The sequence below is a fragment of the Fusarium odoratissimum genome, assembly GCF_000260195.1.
Source record: "Fusarium odoratissimum NRRL 54006 unplaced genomic scaffold supercont1.1, whole genome shotgun sequence".
NCBI classification, from domain to species: domain Eukaryota; kingdom Fungi; phylum Ascomycota; class Sordariomycetes; order Hypocreales; family Nectriaceae; genus Fusarium; species Fusarium odoratissimum.
The window spans coordinates 4207608-4225069 of record NW_022158687.1 but is presented as its reverse complement, the minus strand read 5'-3'; the positions used below and the strand labels follow the sequence as shown (position 1 = coordinate 4225069).

The following is a 17462-nucleotide window of genomic DNA, read 5'->3' as shown; positions in this document are numbered from 1 at the left end:
GTCCTCACACGCCCATTTTAAAATATTGTTTGTTCAATAAGACAGTCTTGTATTATTGCAACTGTGTAAGATCCCTTCAAATAGGGAAAATCAAGGGAGGGAAGCGTTGACTTCCATGGTAAATTGTTGTCATCGCTATTGCAAGTGTTTTAGCAAGACATGGCGGGAACCAGGTGCCTCCTGCACCTCCATCTTGTCTTCCATCCTTATATGCTGAACATGAAAGTCATTCCGCCTCAGCAACCACAAGCGTCGAGAGAAATCACGAATCAAAACCAAGACTAGTCACGGAGCCTTGGTCCCCATTCTTCTGGCCATAAATGATACGACAGTTCATGTATCGATGAGCTTTATCATTCCTGAGGCTCTTATAAGCCTGAGACACCATCTCTTTTCGCTTCTCTTCTGGTATTCCTAAGGCATTCAGCGGCTTGACAGACATCGAACCAATCAGATCCATGATGTTGGCTTCCATCAACCTCCCCAAGTCCTTCGTTCCTTCATCCTGTGGCCAGCATGAGATAGGCACTTTCTCACTCACGGCCTGAACTCGAGTGAAGCCAGCGGCTGTGAGACTTTTCCGAACGTCTTTCTTGCCAAAGTTGGTACAGCCGTATTTTCGTATCCCCTGAGCGCAGGTATCGAAGAAAACTCGCAGTGGATCGTCTTTCTGCATGGTGCCATCATCGCAGCGAACTGTGTAGTCAAAATCTTGAAACTCGATCCATCCACCCTCCTTCAGGTGTCTTCCCTTTATTAGCTGGGCATCACATATCAGGCATTCAACTCACTCGTGGACATTAACAACCATTGTGTCCAAGTCAAGAAGAAATCCGACCATTCCCCTGAGATGAACCATGTCAAAGTCCTTACCATTGGCCCAGTAGGGGTCCTCACAGTCTTCAACAAACATGGATGCATTCGAAGGCATTGATTTAGGTTGAATGGGGGATAGATCGGTTCCTATCACGCTGGTCTTGCCATACTCATCGGCCACTAGGTCTTGTTAGAAAGGCAGCTGGAATATTTTCATATTAGCTCACCGTCTATCACCCATGCCCCTACAAATTATAAGTACAAAACAGTCAAAAGTGCACTTGGCACTCACCGTTTCCTGTCCCGAGATCGATTATCTTCTTCGCGTCTTTGTCAACTTCGGACAGAAAGAGTTTACCATCCTGCATCAACCAGATGGTTAGCTGTTGCTTTGACTCTAATTGCTGTTGCCCAATAATCTTGACATACCAGAAGTTGCTGCATCAGGAAATGCTCAGCTAGCTCGCGACACTGCTCGCCTTCGTCATTGGGCAGCGGATATCTGCCCGCCAAATAGGCGTGATAACGTCGGCCATGAGAGTGCTCATAGTCGAATATGCTGGCTGCTAATGACGTGCAACAGCTTGAATCATCGTCTTGTTGCAAGCATTCAGAACGAGCATCGTCAAGCACGAGCTCATATTCATCCGTGTCTTGGTCTGTTGGGGTGTATATTGTTTCAATACCCGGCTCGGAAATGATCGAGAAAGAGTGACTATCAGTCTCTGGCATCTTGGCTGTGAACTTGTGGAAAGAAGTTGAAAGGAAGACAACACAACTATACAGAATAGGGACTCGGCACTGTTTATCATCTGTTGGGATGCTCTACTACGGTTGCGCCACATTAATCATCTCTGTGAAACCAGCCAAGTACACAAGGGATGAACATTTCTGGCTTCGGTATTATCAATATATGCGGGAGGTCATCTGCACGTTTGCTACCGTGATGGTGACCCCTCCTTCTGGCAGAACTTCACCTCCTAACATTGGTGAAATGGACCTCATGTGGTATGTTTCGCTACAACCTACATGCTTGTGCGAGTTGTTGGTGATAAGCTATGCGGATGGCGCATAACGACAATATGCGATTCGACTGTTGGTCCAGGAAGAAGGGGGGGCAACTATGTTTGTTTGCTTCCTATGGGGGCGCAGTGCCGAAGAAAGGCCAAGAGACCCCTCAATGAACTTAAAACTGAAACAAAATTCAAGTCAGTTGGTCATATTACATTCCATCAATGGTTATTTGAAAAAGGAAGTTGATTGTGGTCATGATATCTAGGCTTCATTGAAGATGCAAACAATGGTCAACACTATCGTTTGACAGATCTCAAACCTAACATTGGTTGATCAAGTAGGATCCGACATGGGTGTACAGACTGTGTCTCTTGTCGCTTACTGCTGGGCAAGGTTGTCTTACACATGTACGAAGGAGCCTTGTCCGCGCCCAGCTCTCCACCGTGTTGCTGATCACTTGGTCTCACATGTCGAACCAACACTTTGCTTTTTCGCTCTTCACTAACAAGTATCTACGTCAGCCATTGATGTTTCCACACTAACCACCAGGTATTACCTTTCGGGTATCGTACAATACTAGTCAGAAGGCACAACAGATACGCCAATGCATTTCAACGAGGATACGTCCATACATAAGCGTTTCTTGGCTCTATTTCAGGTGCCAAGCAGTCAGGCTTGCATAACCCGATACTATATTGGGACAGAGTTCATATGCCACTCAACACCGTGTCTAGCATCAGCAATCGATACCATGGCTTATTGGTAGGTCAACCTAACAGCTCTTATGCCATATCGTTGAAGCGGAAGCTGATCCATTTAGTTAATACAGATATGCCCCAAGCAAGTCTAGTCAAAGAACATTCAGACAACCAGCCATGTCGACGGGATGCCTTCTGGTACTTTTCTCAGGTCGATAGAATTCAGCAGCCTATGGGCACCTGAAGTTCCAGGGTCTATGCTATTATGGCTCTACAAGTCGTTAAATTCGACCATCGTTGAATTTTAGAGCACGGCTTCTGGAAACGGCGCTAACATTCATCCCCATCCCGGAAGGACTCTGGTAGGCTATCAACTCCAAATCCCCAGACTGTCACTGTGCTTGCTAGCCCGTAGGTACCTTAGTCAATGGCTTGTCTCAATTTGACTTGCAACGGTACCTATTCATACACATCCATGTGATGGCAGATTCAGGCTGTTGCGCTTGCCTCAGCCTCGAAGCTGGGGATTGATGCATTGGCAAGACTAAAACCATTCGGAATTGTCACTCGGAATGATTAATTGTTAGAGATGGTAAGCACCCGGCCCTGGCTCAACTGTATCAGACAAGGACAAGCTAACAGTGGAAGTCAAAGTGTTTGGCCCACTGAATATTGCGCCCAAATCTCATGGTCGTCCCCTGATGGTTTTTATTATGGAACCAATCTCACCATCCGTGGTAGCGCGTTCCAAACGTCCGTCGACCTTCCAGAAGTTTGATGGCAGGGCGAATCCATGGAGCCGCACGGTTGTTGAACACGCTTATCGGGAAGTTGTGTTATGACTCGGCGCTTCTTGTACAACCCTCGTCCAAAGATGCTGTACCTGGGTTGTCCCGGTCGCCAAAATGGGCGCTGCGACATCAAGAACAATGCTGCGTGCGTGCTTTCTGGCTGAGACTGTTTCATCCCTTGGGCAATGCTGCTTTTCAAGTAGAGCGACGAGCTCGCCTTGATCCTGCAACGAGTGATTGGAAGCCAAGCCCTGCTCAGCATTGCCTTTTGTTTGCCCGAGGCATATGACACCTCGGAACGCATCGCGGCTCATCTTGAGAACATGATAACGCCTCGCTATGCTGTTTTTAGGTATTGGAGACGTGTCTCATTTGCGGGCCTGTATGCCAACGTGTTTCACCTTCGCAAATCATGGCAGGGCCATTTAATGGTTCGGAGAGGCCGCAACGTCAATGCTTCATTATCGCCAATTCCCTAGCAAAGATGGAAGCTCATCTCGTGGTTGGAAACATCTACTGGATGGCCCCATCAACTCAGGGTCTTGTACGGACTGCGCTCGAAGAGGAAAAGAGTATTCTCGCCCCGGATCTCCGACTCCATTCGAAGCTGGGTTGCCAAGCCAAGCATCAATCACTGGGCGTCATTTCATGAGGCACAGATTACACCTTCTTAACAAGGCCCGAATTGGCGTGGTCAAAGCATCGAAAAGTCGGGCTAACAACAAACGAGAGCAATTTCACGGTCTCCCAAGAAGTCACAGCTTTCTCAGCTCTGACAACCAGCAACGCTCTTATGTTTCTTCCAATGCCTCCCCGCAATTATGTCATGTATCATGGTTCTACCGAATCCAGGACCCTCCGTAATTTGGATGCTAGTCCCTGCTCTCCGGGCATCACCTAGATGACCGACCCTCTATTAGCTGGCTGCGACTGGTGTTGAGTATTATATAGCCTTGATCCTTCTCTGTCACAGTCAGTCATGACTCTCATCGGCAGTCTCTGGTGCCTAACGTTGTTGGCCGACACATCAGCTCTTATTTCCTTCAAGACTTTGACACCAGTTAGTTCATCTAGGCTCTTGCAGGTCGGGTTATTAAACAACACTCACGGTCATATTTATTTTTCTCTCATTTTTTGCACTTGCCTTGTCCCTTTTCTTTCGAATTCGCCTGATCTCTCAAATCACTCATCATGAGCTCGTCGCGCAAGTCGCGGATTGCTTCGAGCATGTCCAATGTCATGTTCACAAATGCGGTATACTTTCCCAACTACCGGATATACCAGGGAGATACACCAGGAATGCTCAACTACAGTTGTATCAACCACGTTTACTATGCATACGCCAGTGTTTCAGCCGACGGCGGTGTTTTCGTAAGTTCTATTCACGACTTATTTCAAACGTCTCGGCAATCGGGGGTACTGACTCGGAATTTGAATCTAGCTCAGTGATGAGTGGGCGGATGCTGGTGCACCTGTTGACGGTGTACAAGGAGGTTTAGGGTCTCTCATGCACCTCAAGCAGAAGCATCCCCATCTTCGAGTTGTTCTGTCAATCGGGGGCGGCAACTCCTCGGAGATTTTCCCCCTGGTGGCATCTAGCACTCTATTGCGCGACAATTTTGCTAGATCTGCTAAGGGCCTTGTTGAAGCATCGGGTCTGGATGGAATCGACAGTAGGTAGCGCTTGAAACAGATCTCCAGCTCTGATGACGAAGCTAACAAAATGATTCAAAGTTGCATGGGAATACCCTTGCGATGTCCAACAAGGCTACGACTTTCTTGCACTTCTAGCAGCTGTCCGCATTCATCTACCAGAGGAGCATTATGTACTCACCGCTGCACTTCCTGCAGCCAAGTCTATTTTGCAGTTCCTTGATTTAATGGAGATCGCCGAATACTTGGACTTTATCAACTTGATGGCCTACGATTTCTTTGGTTCGTGGACTCCAAAGGCTGGGCATCACGCTCAACTCTATGCCATGGACAAAGAAGAAACATCAGCTTCCTCAGGGGTTTCTTATCTCATGTCCAAGGGATTCCCCCCTAAGAAGATTCTGCTTGGTATTCCAACTTTTGGACGAAGCTTCCTTCACTGCACAGGAGCAGGACACAAATACAAGGGCGTTGGTGGTGCGGAAGATGGCACGTTTGAGTACAATCAACTCCCACGCAAGGGGTGCAAAGAGGTTGTCGACAAACGCCATGTTGCAGCACACTGCACGGGGGCAGATGGTGGATTTGTGACGTACGACAACCCGGATACTGTTAAGATCAAGGCTGGTTTCTGCAAGCAAAAGGGACTAGGGGTGAGTAGCCTAACTATGGGTGTCGTGCATTCATGTCTTGAACACAGAAACACCGTGTCTCCATCACTTGCTGCCGAATATCGTCACTGGATCGCTAACAATGTCTTTGCAGGGCCTCTTTTACTGGAACGGTCCTGCTGATTCCAAGGACAAGTCTAGGAGCTTGGTTGCGGCTGGCTTCCGCGCTCTTCATTCGTCCTGACAAATCTTTACCGCTCCTTTGACCATATCCTGCATTTTGCATAGATGGGAGTGATACGGCGTTTTTTTTTTTTTTTTTTTTTTTTTTTTTTCAGTAGATGGGCATATACCGGTGTTATCTGATCATATTCGATTCAATTTTCTCTATTGGGTTCATGGAAAAGCGTTTACATTACGAAGGAATGCTAGGAAAACGGGGATTCTTCTGGAAAGAGTCAAAAATAGAGGCAAGGATATGCATCATGAGAATATATAGACAATAGACGGGACCGGCGTTTTTTTTTGGGGCAGGGAACAAAGGCACTGGATGCCTGACTCCCCTCAAACATAAGCTAATGACTCACTGCCTAGTTCATTTGACCTCTTATCACCTTACATAGTGATATAAGATGCACAGTGGCCCTCTTTTTCTATCCATAGTCGCCCAAGGGTCGAGCTGATTCAAGGAAGCAATGGATAAAAGGCGGTAGGGCATGTGCGTATCACATCAACGGTGAAGTCAGGCTCCAAAGAGACCGTTTTGGGCGACAACGAGGCACCATGAGGCTAACAATGTACGTCAGAGTGCATTGACATGCATCCATACAATGTAACTCTTCAGTGATCTGCAGGAAAGTCTTGAGTCAGAGGTCGTACATTCGGTGACACTTCAAACTGAGGTGGTGTTTTGAGGTTGGATTTGTCTCTTTGAAGTCAGTCACATGCCAAGTCACGATGGGCTACCCCTGCAGGGAAACCGTTGGAGCTACAACAAGTACATCACAACAATGACCAAACTTGATCTACTGGCACTTGAAAATGATATCACTAGCTACGCGATCCATGATTATATGTATATAGATGGCTCTATATCAAATCACGGTCCGGTTAAGGTCGGTAAGAAAGTTGCTAGTTTGCTTGTGCTTGGGTTAGACGTGCATTAGACAGTATCCACGTGGCGATAAGATAAAGAGCTCCTTCCGTCATCCCACGACTCTGCAGCCTACAGAGCTCGGCAGCTTAACACGAACAAACAACAGTGTCGAAGGACAAATCATCGCCGATTAAAGATGCCCCGGGACTGGACATCGTCTGCTCATCACTACAGAAGCTCAAGAATACATACATTCTACCAAGATGTCTGGAACCGATAGGGTTCCGTCTCCCCCGGAGGCTGCGACGGCGTCTTCTGGACAAGGCCTGGATCTGGAGTTTTCTCATAATCAAACTCCAGACGAAGAGAACGAAGCTATCGAGAACCCGATGCCTCCTTTCGGACCATTATTCACTCTCCTGACCAACTCAACTACAAATACTACTGTGCACCCTCGCGTCCACTACGTCTTCTCCGATGACGACCCTTCGATCCTCGCAGCCGGTGCTCAAGACCCGTCGCACCGACCCCTTGTCGTAGATCTCGCGCCAGCTCCCGAAGGCGAGTCGAACCGATGGGCTGTATCCTGGGCCGCCAGTCTAACGCCCGATTTCGCCGTGACAAACTCAAGCGTAGCTGTCCAACAGAGCGAGGGTGAAGAGAACGGAGGTGCTGGCGCTTTAATGCTCCGTGTTGAAGGCGTCGAGCGTGAGCCCGTTGAAATGCGACCCGAGTCCCTACCTAGCTCTGGCAGTGGTGCCATAGGAGGTGAGGATGTCGATGTCTTGGCCGAAGAGTTCCGCAGACGGATGGGAGTGCTAAAGAAGGTGGTTGATGAGGCTGAAAAGAGGCGTGTGGTAATAGGACAGGATGAAGATGTTCACGATGCAGAAGAAGACGACGGTGCACCTGATGAAGCGGTGGTAGACTACAATGAGGACGAGGGGAAGGGGAAGGCAAAAGCAGGGAACGATTGATAGGAACTCACTCGAGAAGTTCCGTTTGCTTTGATGAGTTTGAGATTCTGTATCGGCAAAGATGGAAATGTGCCAACAGTGGTGAGTTGCATACTGTTATCGTTTGCACCATGCTAACGCACCTACAGATTGTGATTCTCCGAGACTGAAACTTTTGAAACTTCGATAATATACATAGATGCCCTGGTAAGAATATGGGTCATCACAGTTTCAGGTGGACCAGACACCTTTGAATATGAATGAATACAGCTTGGCGTATAGGTTTTGTCTGATACGTATGGGTATCGAGCTTGTCAGATTGTTAACTAGCGATTTGAATATTTGATCTGAGTCAAAATATCACGATGTACCAACACAAGTGAGGAAGCGAAATGTAATTAAAAGTTCATACTATAAACGCCTCGAACTAATGCAAAGAGAAAAGGAAATCAAACGCCAGAAGAGTGGCAGAGTCAAACCCGGTTGTATCAACAAAGAGAAGAAAGACGGGCTATCGGGCTATAGCAACAGTTATGATCCAAATCCAATGGGAATACGCAAAACACAAATACAGCTCTAACACTGCTTTTACCTCCACATGATCCCGGCCCACTTCCCTGGAGCGCGTATATATTCCTCAATGAGTACAAGTATCGCCTTGTCGTCATTCGAAGACAATCGCCTCCGAGCCATTCTCTCATCGTTCGACTCCTACCTAGTTCCGCAATAGCTGAGGTAGATGGAACCGCCCTCCGCCAACACTGTTGAGCAGAGAGGATGCTGTGTTGTCGGCAGCAACACGACGGGCTAAGCGAGCAGGTAGGACAGCTGTGTGCATAACGGGCAAGCTGCCAATGGCTGCCTCGATACTTCGCTTCTTGTTGTTGTTGTTCTGTCCCTTGATGACGAATATGTAGATGAGAACAATAATGACAATAACAACAATGATAGCAACTGGACAAGTTAGTGAGATGCCTCACATCAAGTTGGGGTCGCAAATACATACCACAGATACCCAAGCAGATCCACTTCTTCTTGCGTGTCTTGCGGGCAGTGTTGACGGCCACACCAATCTCCTCATTACCCTTATCGAGATTCTCAACGACTTCCTCGCCCTTCTGTTCAATTTGGGTGACGGCAGCTTCTTGCTGAACGACGAGGGTGTCCATATCCTGGAACAATTGAGCCAGCTCAACCATTTGCTGCTCGATCTTGATGAGAGCCTGGTGACGGTCCTGAACAGCGCTCAGGGCAGCACGGGCACGACCCTGGCGATCGCTCTGCATCATGGCCTGGCTAAAGACCTGACCTCCAGTAGTGTCCTCGACAGCAGCCTGAATCTCTTGCTCCGAGGCATCTGGGCGCACAATGCGGTACTGGCGGGCCATCTGATCCTGTGTGCGTTTTCGGAACTGCGACTCGACCTGCTGGTATTGGGTGATGGCAGCCTTGAGACGGCGGTCAATGCGGGTGACGTGAGGGTTGTTCTTTGGCGATTTCGCCTCAGGGTTAGACTTGACGGTGCGGACTCGCTCGGTGAGCTCACGGTAGAGAGACATGGTATCAGCGGAAAGTGAGTCGAGCTGGCGGCTGGCGGCACTGGAACCTGAGCTATCGGCGTCGTCGAGAGTTCGCTGTTGGATCATACGGAGCTGTTCCAAGTTCTGTTCGACAGTGTCGATTCCACGGTCGATGTCGCGGCACTCATTGAGAATGGCGTTGGGGTCGCCTTGGCCAAAGCCGCCGGCGTTGTGGGCAAGGGGAGCCATCTCGACGCTACCTATCCCTCAAGCCATGTCAGCATGTGGTGGAAGAGGACAATCCTTTGAGTCCAAAATTCTCACCTCCATAACCCTGAGCGGGTGGGCTGTTGTAGCCACCGCCATTGCCGTAGCCATTGTTACCACCATAGCCCTGGTCAGGGGAATCGTATGGATTTTGGCCACCGTATCTGTTGTCAGAGTCAGTAAGCAAACCGAGTAAGATACATGCAATAACTCAGGCAAAACATACCCGTACTATAACAAAAGTCAGCAGATTATTCATGAAAAAGGCTAGAGCAATTGGAACAGAAAACAGCAGGTCGCGATAGGCTACAAGCTCAATTGGCATCGCATGGGACACACTCAAAATTGAAGCGGGATCGACAGGAGAGGGTTGGATAGGAGGCGCAAACTAACACTCATTGTAGTGACTGAGCTGGAGCTCTGCTGTATTGTCTGTTTGGTTTTCGACAGATTTTACCTCCTTTCACCGGAGGTTAGTCGTTTTTCGAGGATTGTCTTTGATTGATTGTTTTTTTCTCGTCGCTTTTCGTATCGAGTCGAGTTGCCAAGGAAGGGGTTTAGAGTGAGTGTTTCTCGTCGCGCAGCAAAGAGAAAGGAGTAAGACTCGTGTATATATACGATCAAAGAGAAGAATGATCGGGACTTGCGTAAACTACTGACGAGATAGAAAAAGGTAAAAAGGGAAAAGACGGCAAGTAAAAAGAGAGTTGAGTAAGACGAGGGAGGGTGTAGAGTTAAGGTCAGAAAAATAGGATCAAGGCCAGGTGCAAATGAGACGTGACGGGAGATGGCAAGGAAGGCCCCGGCCAGGAATGGGAGTGCGAGCCCATCCAAGTGCGAGACGAGATTAGTGGAGGTGTTGAGTAGCAGCGGCAGTGGCAGTGGCAGAGTAGCACTTAGCCACTGAAATGTTAGCGGGCCTGGGGGTGAGAGTGGAGGCTAAGGCACTGGCGCTTGGACGCCGCTCACTGCCTTTAGTGGGCTAGAGATTACCTTAGCTTAGCCCTGTTCCGTACAAGCACCTTGCTTACTCCGTATGTGCAAGCCCCTTTGCTCTCTTGGACGGCGATGCAGGGTCCAATAGTCGGGATAAGAGAAGCAAATCTGATTCCAGTTGCGACCTCTAGTGTCGACGGCTACGTAAGAGACTCTGTTTCTCTGGTTGTTTTGGCCGAGTGCCAAGGTTCGCATCGTCATGATCAGCTTCAAAACAGCCCCTTTGATCGTACGCGATGCGATGATAAAGGTGCTCAAAACCAGAGCTGCAACAGCCAGAAACACTTTGAGAGTCTGGTCAATCATGCGACACTGATTCAATTGGATTATCATAGAATGGCACCAGAGACCTGCAGCAACCTAGCTATAAATGATCTTAACATGATTTTGGCTTAGAGGGAGAACAGAAGACAGATTCAAGCCTACACGCTACCACCAAATAACACCATCGATCTCGCTATCTTATTTTGTCCAGCACCCCTGAACAAGGGGCAATCCCGAAATAACCACTGTCCCTCGATAGCATCGTTCATTGGTGACGCATTCTCCACTGTTTCACCCTTGGGCGCCTGCTTTCCATTAATCCTGGTTTCTTCAGAGTCTGACTGAGAATTCTGTAACAAGTCTGGTGTTTTATGTCCAATCTCTCTTTGCCTCCGACTATCATCGCAATCACCGGCACTATCCGACATCATCACCAAAAGCTTCAAACTCTGATCCATAAACAAAGTCTCTGGCATCATCCGCTAATTGAAGCAATCGAATCCGTTCATCTGCAGGCTGACAACCTCCACCTGAGTGAGCCCTGCGATCCTGCGCTAGTCCTTCAGCTCTGCAAAATGGCGCCCACCCTTTCGAGATTGACCTTGACCAGGGGGTCTCGAACAATGAACTTAAGCTTCGCCGCGTGGGTCTGGAGCGGCATTGCCAAGGAGGCTATTCGTTATTCGTGGTATTTTCGGATCGAGAAACCATCGCTCATCTTGTCCTATGTCTGGTATAGAGTCGAGCACGGAAACGTTTATATCAGCCTTACAGTGAGAGGCAACCCTTTTGTCAGAGAAGCCAGGATATCTATATGCACCTCGTAATTTCCCGTAGCTTATGCCCTTGGCCAGCTCCACCAACAAATGGATGCTTCGTCTTACTCTGCCGTTCAAAAGACGGGACAGTTGACCCCCTTCCAGCCGCAAAAACTTGTTGCGCAGCACAACCCAACAGACTTCCCAATTCCGTTTCCGACGGACTCTACCCTAGGTTTATTCCGAGAACTCTGATTTGACAAACCGTGATTTGTATTTCTCGTAATAGATGCGGAATTGACTGTCACTAACAACTTGGTATGGTGCTATTGAGATACCTGAAGGGATTGACTCTCTTTCTTACTTCTATCATCGTCCCATACCAAACCAATACAACTCCATCATCGTTCAAGAAGTCCACGAACACTACGACTCTGACTCAATCGAATACTGTATTCCCACTATAACAGAACGCCCACATATTCGATGCCCATGCTCAGAGAATAGCATACCCAGACACGTAACTGACACTCATGTCATTCGGGTATTCGACCAAGTTACTGCGATCATATTTAATAATACTAAATCGCCCCTTATCTTGAAACGCATCCTCTTGTCGGATGAACTCCAGAGCTGCCATCGCGACGCCAATGGGATGGCGTCCACAGACAGTATTTCGTGTTTGCTTAAGACTGTCAAGGAATGCATCATGGCTGCCACTCTTGACGGCGTCCATGGCCGCTTCGTCGATGACTCTAATCGTCTCATGGATAGGTGGACCGTTGGGTTTGGGGCTTTCTTTTCGCAACTGTGTCAGATCAAAAGGGCTCTTCGTCGATGAGTAAGGTAGGTAGCTGAAATTATCGCCCCAGTGACAGAAATCGGAGCTGATGATGAAGGCGTTCTCAGGATCTCTGAGGTAGGGCAATAGGGCTCGCCCTATGACCTTCTCCTCTTGCCTGTTATTGCTTCCCACGAGCACGGGCACAATCTTGGGGAACTTATCAGGCGAGTCAAATGTTTCCTGGCAGCGGAGGTAAAGGTACGGCATATGCATCTCAAGAGAGTGTTCGTTAACCTCCCCCCTTCTGGACATAGGCTCCATTGCTACTGCATCCTCGAGCTCTGTGGCCAGTTCTGTGTCTATCTCCAGATCACCAAAGGGTGTCGCATATTTCTCAAAAGTGGTTGCTGCACATCCCTCGAGGTAGTAAGTGTGAGATGGGCCAAGGACAATGACACGTTTGGCACGGCTCAAGTCGAGAGTCTTATAAGCCCAAGCTGCACACGGCCCAGAGAATTTATATCCCGCATGGCTGCAGCACATTGTCGTCAGCTCAAAATTATACTGATGTACTTTCCAGGTAAACTCACGGGGCGACGATAACACGGGCTCCGGGAATGGGCAGTGCAACTCCATCAAAGCTCTCCGGAACTGCCGCTAGATAGTTCTGGAGCTCACGACGCAACAGCTTTTGATCCTCCTCGTACCATGAGCCGGCCTTTGATGCTGGCCGAGTGGTCGTCATGGTGGTTTCAAACGGATTCATACCGAAAATTAAATGTCACAGGGACGATCTGCTAAAGGTTTATGTAGAGTAAGATTGAGATGGATGGGATCAAGGTTGGGTAGGAACGGATGTATGTCATGACCTCTCGTCTTAGTTGCCCCGCCTTACACGGCGGGGTACAGCACATGTGTGTGTACCAAAGGTTAACAGGTAAGGTTAGTATGGAGATGTAGATAGGCTGAGTTTGATGTGACATGATAACCAGATACACTTAAAATGTCACAAATGGTTGGATGGCAAGATGCGGAATTGTCAGTAGACTGTTTATTAGCGGCACGGGCCACGGCTTGCTGCCGATGAAGATACCGTTACCGGATCTACTCCGTATTATCTGTTTAACAAATATAACGTTAGATACTTGTCCTTGAACCAGACTATGGATAACGACTATTCAAATAGCAATAGCAATTCTCGATGGAGGTGAGAGATATGTCACACAAATGATGCTGTTTGCTTTCGCTGTTGATCATGGCCTGCCAACTGCATTTGTTATCCATCAACCCATGACCCAGGCATTGTGGTTTCGCCCTTGTCTACCATCTGCCAAAACTCATTTGCCATGCATTCAAATTCCGGCGCCCAACTTATTTTCCATTCCCCAGGCGTTTGGCCAAACTTGAGTTTCAAAAGTCGAATAGGTACCCAGTGGTTTTCATTCCACCTCTCTCGATCAGCACGCTCTGCTCGTCGAAATGTCATTCTGGCACTCCCTCGGGGCATAACATTTCGAATCTCGTTTCTCGACGCCTCTATTGCACTCATATCGAAAGATGAGCGGAAATATTTGTTGAGGTTTGCAGCTTCTTGTTCTCCATAGAGCATCAGGTCAACTCCGCTTAGTTGTAAGAGTGAAGCCCACTTCTGGATGCATTCCTGGAAGACATTGTCCCAGTGAACGAAACTGATATCCGGTGACAGATAGCAAAGGGCTCCGCCGATCACTGAAATCAAGGGTGTACCTCTCCAACATGGAACTTGGTATACGTCCCAAGGTTGGATTTTCTCAACTGTGTGCAAATCATTCGCGGTAGCAACTGAGGCTACCCCTTGTACCATGTGACTCCAATGATCTCCGAAGGGCGATAGATACCACATAATCCAGTCTCTCTTAAACGGAAGGACTTCATCCGCGAACCGAATGCTGAATGCCACAACTATGGAGTGCACGAGTGAAAAGCCAGTGCGGCTTGACTCACTAACGTCGAAGCTGGTAAACTTCCGGTCTTCGGCCAGAAGCACTTTGAGTGTTGTAAAATCTTGGCAATGAAAAGAACCGAGCCGAAAGGCTTCCAAGCGATGGATTAGTGGGCCATGGTAGTAGTTAGGCAAGAATCTTTGTCGAAAGATTCTAACGTACTCGTCACCATAATCGCAAGTTTTGTGATACTCGAACATACGCAGAACCATACTGGTCTCTGGCTCATCCATGTATGACTGGAATAATCCTGCAATCTTAAGCCATGTTTTCTCCGGGTGGCTTCGACTGGGAACGAGCACTGGCGGTGCCAATGGACTCCTGAGGGCTTGTCAGGACTCATCTTTCGACAATTACGTTGAGACTCACTCTCCATATGGGCCAGGTTTCTCAACCAAGGCTTCTCGAAGCCCCAAGCTAAGCAGCAACTGACAAATTTCTAAGCTTTTGCTCTTCGCAGCGTGCTATGAGCCAAATGAGTAATCAATCCCAGCGCTGTCAAAGGTTGGTGTCATACATAGAGAAGAGATTGTCCATATTCATCTTTGTCGAATGGAGATGCTTTCCGGGCTCCGAATAGTTCAAGAATGCCATCCCTATCTCCTTGTTTTATCTTCCGGATAATATCAGATTTGGATGAAACGAGGTTGTACACCCGATAGTTGTATGTCCAGCCGTAGCCAGTTGGAGTCGATTGTAGTTCATATACGGACGATGAAAGCCAACTTGGCAGTTGAAGGTACGCCTGCCACGCACCAGTGGTCGTGGCATATGCCATGACGAAACGGCCAAATCTCGAAGCGGTATATTTCTTGTTGAGCTTTACATCGTCTTTCGGCTTACGTGGTAGTTGACCTTCGTCAATCGCTGTGACATCGTAAAGAGATTTACTTTCCGTTTGGGCTTCGATTAGGGGTTTCTTTTCAGATTGAGAACTTTCACAATGGTTCTTGAGAGCTTTAGTGAGTTGATTCGCAATTAGATCGGGCGTCATTATCGTGATGGTCCTTAGCGAATATACATTAGTTCCTACTGAGCAAGTGGAAATGTGACCCAGGCCCGTCATGTCAATACTTACATACTCCAAGTCTGTAGCGCCAAGCTCAGTAATGTTACTGACTCATTCAGTCTGGTGATGAGTCGATCTGAGCTTTCCTTTCCAATGGCTATCTTCACAGCGGCAAGCTTCCGCTTCAGCCCAGTCTTGACTTCGAGTTTCGAGGATACATAATCTGCGTTTTGTCTAAGCAACTCTAACGCCTCCATTGAAGCTCGCAAGTTATCTTGCACCAGCGAAAATGTAGGCAGCATGTTGAAAGATTGCTGGTTCGGATATTGCTGATCTAGAGCTTCAAATATAGATTTATAGCCTTGTAGACGTGTTAAAAGAAGCTGTGTTTCCAGAGGTAGATCTTGGGCTTGGTCCCACAACTTCTTCGTCTTGATGATACATTTCCCAATTTCTGTCGAGATTTGGACAAATGCAATAATGCTTGCGGCGGCCTCCATCTCCGTTGTGAATCAGAAGATGAATGCTTATGGCATAAGCCTACAACCAAAATAAAGGATAAATAGTAATATACAGTTATATTGAGAATATGGAAAAACAACCAGCTTCTAAGGTGGGGATGAGTTGTTAAGAACCCAACAGACAAGAGCAGTGCCTCTATCACGAATCGCAACCAACAAGATTGTTGGCTCTGTGGGACATGGGTGACCAACCAGTCTATCTGCTTGGGTCTATCCATGTCGCTATCCGGGGTTGAAAGGCGCGTATAGCAGTGACCATAGAAAGATGGGCGGCAAACCGCAGCACTTGTTGAATTATGGATGGGTGCCTTGGTAATGTTTCACATCATGATCAGGCGACGTACCATGTTAGGCCTCCCAAAATACTAACTATACCCAGTACCACCAGTATTTTGCTTCTATGTGCCCAGAGACGGACAGTCAGTCAGTTGTATTCACAATGGAACCAGGAGAATAACAATGCATTCAATTCTGTATGCATCATGAGGCGCCCGGCGCTTGTTAAAGACGGGTACGGGTGCGGGTGCGGGCCGTTGGAGGCGCTAAACGTCGTCAGCTCCACCGAGTGTGAAATCATGAACAGGCTGCAACTACCATACCCTACAGTTCCTATCTTACAATGCAAAATTGCTTGTAGCAGATGAAATACAGAGCATGCGATTCTCTAGGCTATTTGACTGTATATATCTAGATACATGAGTATGTGGCCCTCATAAGTTCCAATCTTGCGTTGTGACTAATTTGGTATATCGTCATCAATTTTGGTGTCATGTTGGACAAAGCACAGGATTGAAGCGCCAGTCCTATGGGTGATCACAAACAAAATGAACCAGCCAAATGAAAACAGCTTATCTCGCGTAAAACTGATTTACCAACCGAAATAAGAATTTCTTATCATGAGATCCTGATAGAAAAACATACTATCAGTCCGGACTGTACGCCTTGCAGCACGGCTCGTATTCACTGCGCTGTGGCTTTGGGCGCAGCCATGCTAGGCGTGCCCCTTTCAATAGTTGGCATGTGCCGGACAAAGCTGAAAGACTGAGGCTGGCTGCATGGCTGGGTCAGAGACAGCGGTATCTAATGCAAGGAGCCACACAGAACGGTAAAGATGCGCAAAACAGCCGAGCGAACCAGTTACCGTGTAGCCACAATATGATATGTGGTTCGACAATTGTCTCTCGGAAGAGCTGTAACCGTTCCGGGGATTTTTGCAATATCAACTGGGGTTTAAATAATTGAGCTGCGGTAAAGACGGTCGAAACCCGCAGCCCCCACGATTCAATGGATGCTCATCTAACGAGAAAGCTCAGATGGGGAACTTGAGCTGATGCTGTTTTCCTTGCGAGAGGTGGGAAAACAGGGTGGCTTGTTGAATACATAAGATACTTTGTTATGAGTGGAGAGTAGCACCTTAGGTTGGTACTATAGCGTCGGATTGTACAATCTAATTGCGGCAACATCAAACATCTGTCGGAGGTCTCAAAATAGTCGACTGCTAAGAAAAGGTTCACAGAAACTTCCCATGTTTCTAGTTTGCAAGTGTTTCTCCATATCAATGGATGCATTTGTCTAAGTGAAGTGGATTGGATGGAACTACCCATTTACCGAAGTCGGAGTCAGCCCCAGTGGCGAACGGGTCTGTTGCCGAACCGGCTGACCGGACTCTTCCTACTGAACTTTATTGGAGTATATCCCGAACCGAGTATCTTTGACTGGAAGTCCG

The 17462-nt window shown here is 47.8% G+C and overlaps 6 protein-coding genes across 19 annotated transcripts; 2 read left to right on the top strand and 4 right to left on the bottom strand.

The window, feature by feature from the left end:
• Positions 1-3: 3 nt before the first annotated feature.
• Positions 4-1716, bottom strand: FOIG_01474 (uncharacterized protein). Its single transcript, XM_031198384.1, has 5 exons — positions 1246-1716; positions 1109-1178; positions 1044-1061; positions 792-996; positions 4-746 (listed from the first exon to the last, which is right to left on the bottom strand). The coding sequence occupies exons 1-5, from the start codon at positions 1546-1548 to the stop codon at positions 263-265; spliced, it is 1080 nt and encodes a 359-aa protein (XP_031074151.1). The 5' UTR covers positions 1549-1716; the 3' UTR covers positions 4-262.
• Positions 1717-2291: 575 nt separating this feature from the next.
• FOIG_01473 (uncharacterized protein) lies at positions 2292-6518 on the top strand. 2 transcript variants are annotated; one of them, XM_031198382.1, is made up of 6 exons: positions 2292-2592; positions 2651-3120; positions 3183-4690; positions 4761-4992; positions 5054-5625; positions 5738-6518. In XM_031198382.1, the coding sequence occupies exons 3-6, from the start codon at positions 4511-4513 to the stop codon at positions 5825-5827; spliced, it is 1074 nt and encodes a 357-aa protein (XP_031074149.1). In that variant the 5' UTR covers positions 2292-2592; positions 2651-3120; positions 3183-4510; the 3' UTR covers positions 5828-6518. The 2 variants fall into 2 exon arrangements, with proteins under 2 accessions (XP_031074149.1, XP_031074150.1); XM_031198383.1 differs by having other exon boundaries at positions 3177-4690; positions 5738-6201.
• Positions 6519-6739: 221 nt separating this feature from the next.
• On the top strand, positions 6740-8590 carry FOIG_01472 (uncharacterized protein). Of its 3 annotated transcripts, XM_031198381.1 has the most exons (3): positions 6815-7734; positions 7785-8029; positions 8081-8154. In XM_031198381.1, the coding sequence occupies exon 1, from the start codon at positions 6943-6945 to the stop codon at positions 7654-7656; it is 714 nt and encodes a 237-aa protein (XP_031074148.1). In that variant the 5' UTR covers positions 6815-6942; the 3' UTR covers positions 7657-7734; positions 7785-8029; positions 8081-8154. The 3 variants fall into 3 exon arrangements, with proteins under 3 accessions (XP_031074146.1, XP_031074147.1, XP_031074148.1); XM_031198379.1 differs by having other exon boundaries at positions 6740-7734; positions 7785-8590; XM_031198380.1 differs by having other exon boundaries at positions 6779-7737; positions 7785-8248.
• FOIG_01471 (syntaxin 1B/2/3) lies at positions 6825-10726 on the bottom strand. 8 transcript variants are annotated; one of them, XM_031198375.1, is made up of 6 exons: positions 10454-10726; positions 9816-10404; positions 9649-9653; positions 9480-9586; positions 8642-9415; positions 8015-8589 (listed from the first exon to the last, which is right to left on the bottom strand). In XM_031198375.1, exons 2-6 carry the CDS (start codon positions 9819-9821, stop codon positions 8351-8353), a joined length of 1131 nt encoding a protein of 376 aa, XP_031074142.1. In that variant the 5' UTR covers positions 9822-10404; positions 10454-10726; the 3' UTR covers positions 8015-8350. The 8 variants fall into 8 exon arrangements, with proteins under 8 accessions (XP_031074143.1, XP_031074142.1, XP_031074145.1 ...); XM_031198374.1 differs by lacking the exon at positions 10454-10726 and having other exon boundaries at positions 8016-8589; positions 8642-9421; positions 9816-10268; XM_031198378.1 differs by having other exon boundaries at positions 8642-9586; positions 9816-10726.
• A 943-nt stretch (positions 10727-11669) lies between these two features.
• FOIG_01470 (uncharacterized protein) lies at positions 11670-13105 on the bottom strand. The gene is made up of 2 exons (XM_031198370.1): positions 12815-13105; positions 11670-12756 (listed from the first exon to the last, which is right to left on the bottom strand). Exons 1-2 carry the CDS (start codon positions 12988-12990, stop codon positions 11937-11939), a joined length of 996 nt encoding a protein of 331 aa, XP_031074137.1. The 5' UTR covers positions 12991-13105; the 3' UTR covers positions 11670-11936.
• A 150-nt stretch (positions 13106-13255) lies between these two features.
• Positions 13256-17295, bottom strand: FOIG_01469 (uncharacterized protein). Of its 4 annotated transcripts, XM_031198369.1 has the most exons (6): positions 16613-17295; positions 16331-16539; positions 15285-16278; positions 14724-15213; positions 14576-14670; positions 13256-14527 (listed from the first exon to the last, which is right to left on the bottom strand). In XM_031198369.1, exons 3-6 carry the CDS (start codon positions 15713-15715, stop codon positions 13501-13503), a joined length of 2043 nt encoding a protein of 680 aa, XP_031074136.1. In that variant the 5' UTR covers positions 15716-16278; positions 16331-16539; positions 16613-17295; the 3' UTR covers positions 13256-13500. The 4 variants fall into 4 exon arrangements, with proteins under 4 accessions (XP_031074136.1, XP_031074133.1, XP_031074134.1 ...); XM_031198366.1 differs by having other exon boundaries at positions 16331-17289; XM_031198367.1 differs by having other exon boundaries at positions 15285-16539; positions 16613-17289.
• Between the last annotated feature and the right edge of the window lie 167 nt (positions 17296-17462).

Excerpts from the sequence above, each read along its gene's own strand:
- FOIG_01470 (XM_031198370.1), bottom strand. The coding sequence starts at position 12,990 with ATGAATCCGTTTGAAACCACCATGACGACCACTCGGCCAGCATCAAAG. Across the intron at positions 12,757-12,814 it reads GCCCGTGTTATCGTCGCCCC|CCATGCGGGATATAAATTCT; the intron begins GTGAGTTTACCT and ends AATGTGCTGCAG.
- FOIG_01472 (XM_031198379.1), top strand. The coding sequence starts at position 6,943 with ATGTCTGGAACCGATAGGGTTCCGTCTCCCCCGGAGGCTGCGACGGCG.
- FOIG_01474 (XM_031198384.1), bottom strand. The coding sequence starts at position 1,548 with ATGCCAGAGACTGATAGTCACTCTTTCTCGATCATTTCCGAGCCGGGT. Across the intron at positions 1,179-1,245 it reads TCCTGATGCAGCAACTTCTG|GATGGTAAACTCTTTCTGTC; the intron begins GTATGTCAAGAT and ends TGGTTGATGCAG. Across the intron at positions 747-791 it reads ATGGTTGTTAATGTCCACGA|ACACCTGAAGGAGGGTGGAT; the intron begins GTGAGTTGAATG and ends AATAAAGGGAAG.
- FOIG_01469 (XM_031198369.1), bottom strand. The coding sequence starts at position 15,715 with ATGGAGGCCGCCGCAAGCATTATTGCATTTGTCCAAATCTCGACAGAA. Across the intron at positions 15,214-15,284 it reads GCGCTACAGACTTGGAGTAT|GACCATCACGATAATGACGC; the intron begins GTAAGTATTGAC and ends ATATTCGCTAAG. Across the intron at positions 14,528-14,575 it reads AAACCTGGCCCATATGGAGA|GAGTCCATTGGCACCGCCAG; the intron begins GTGAGTCTCAAC and ends ACAAGCCCTCAG.
- FOIG_01473 (XM_031198382.1), top strand. The coding sequence starts at position 4,511 with ATGAGCTCGTCGCGCAAGTCGCGGATTGCTTCGAGCATGTCCAATGTC. Across the intron at positions 4,691-4,760 it reads CAGCCGACGGCGGTGTTTTC|CTCAGTGATGAGTGGGCGGA; the intron begins GTAAGTTCTATT and ends ATTTGAATCTAG. Across the intron at positions 5,626-5,737 it reads GCAAGCAAAAGGGACTAGGG|GGCCTCTTTTACTGGAACGG; the intron begins GTGAGTAGCCTA and ends ATGTCTTTGCAG.
- FOIG_01471 (XM_031198371.1), bottom strand. Across the intron at positions 9,416-9,479 it reads ACCCGCTCAGGGTTATGGAG|GTAGCGTCGAGATGGCTCCC; the intron begins GTGAGAATTTTG and ends CTTGAGGGATAG.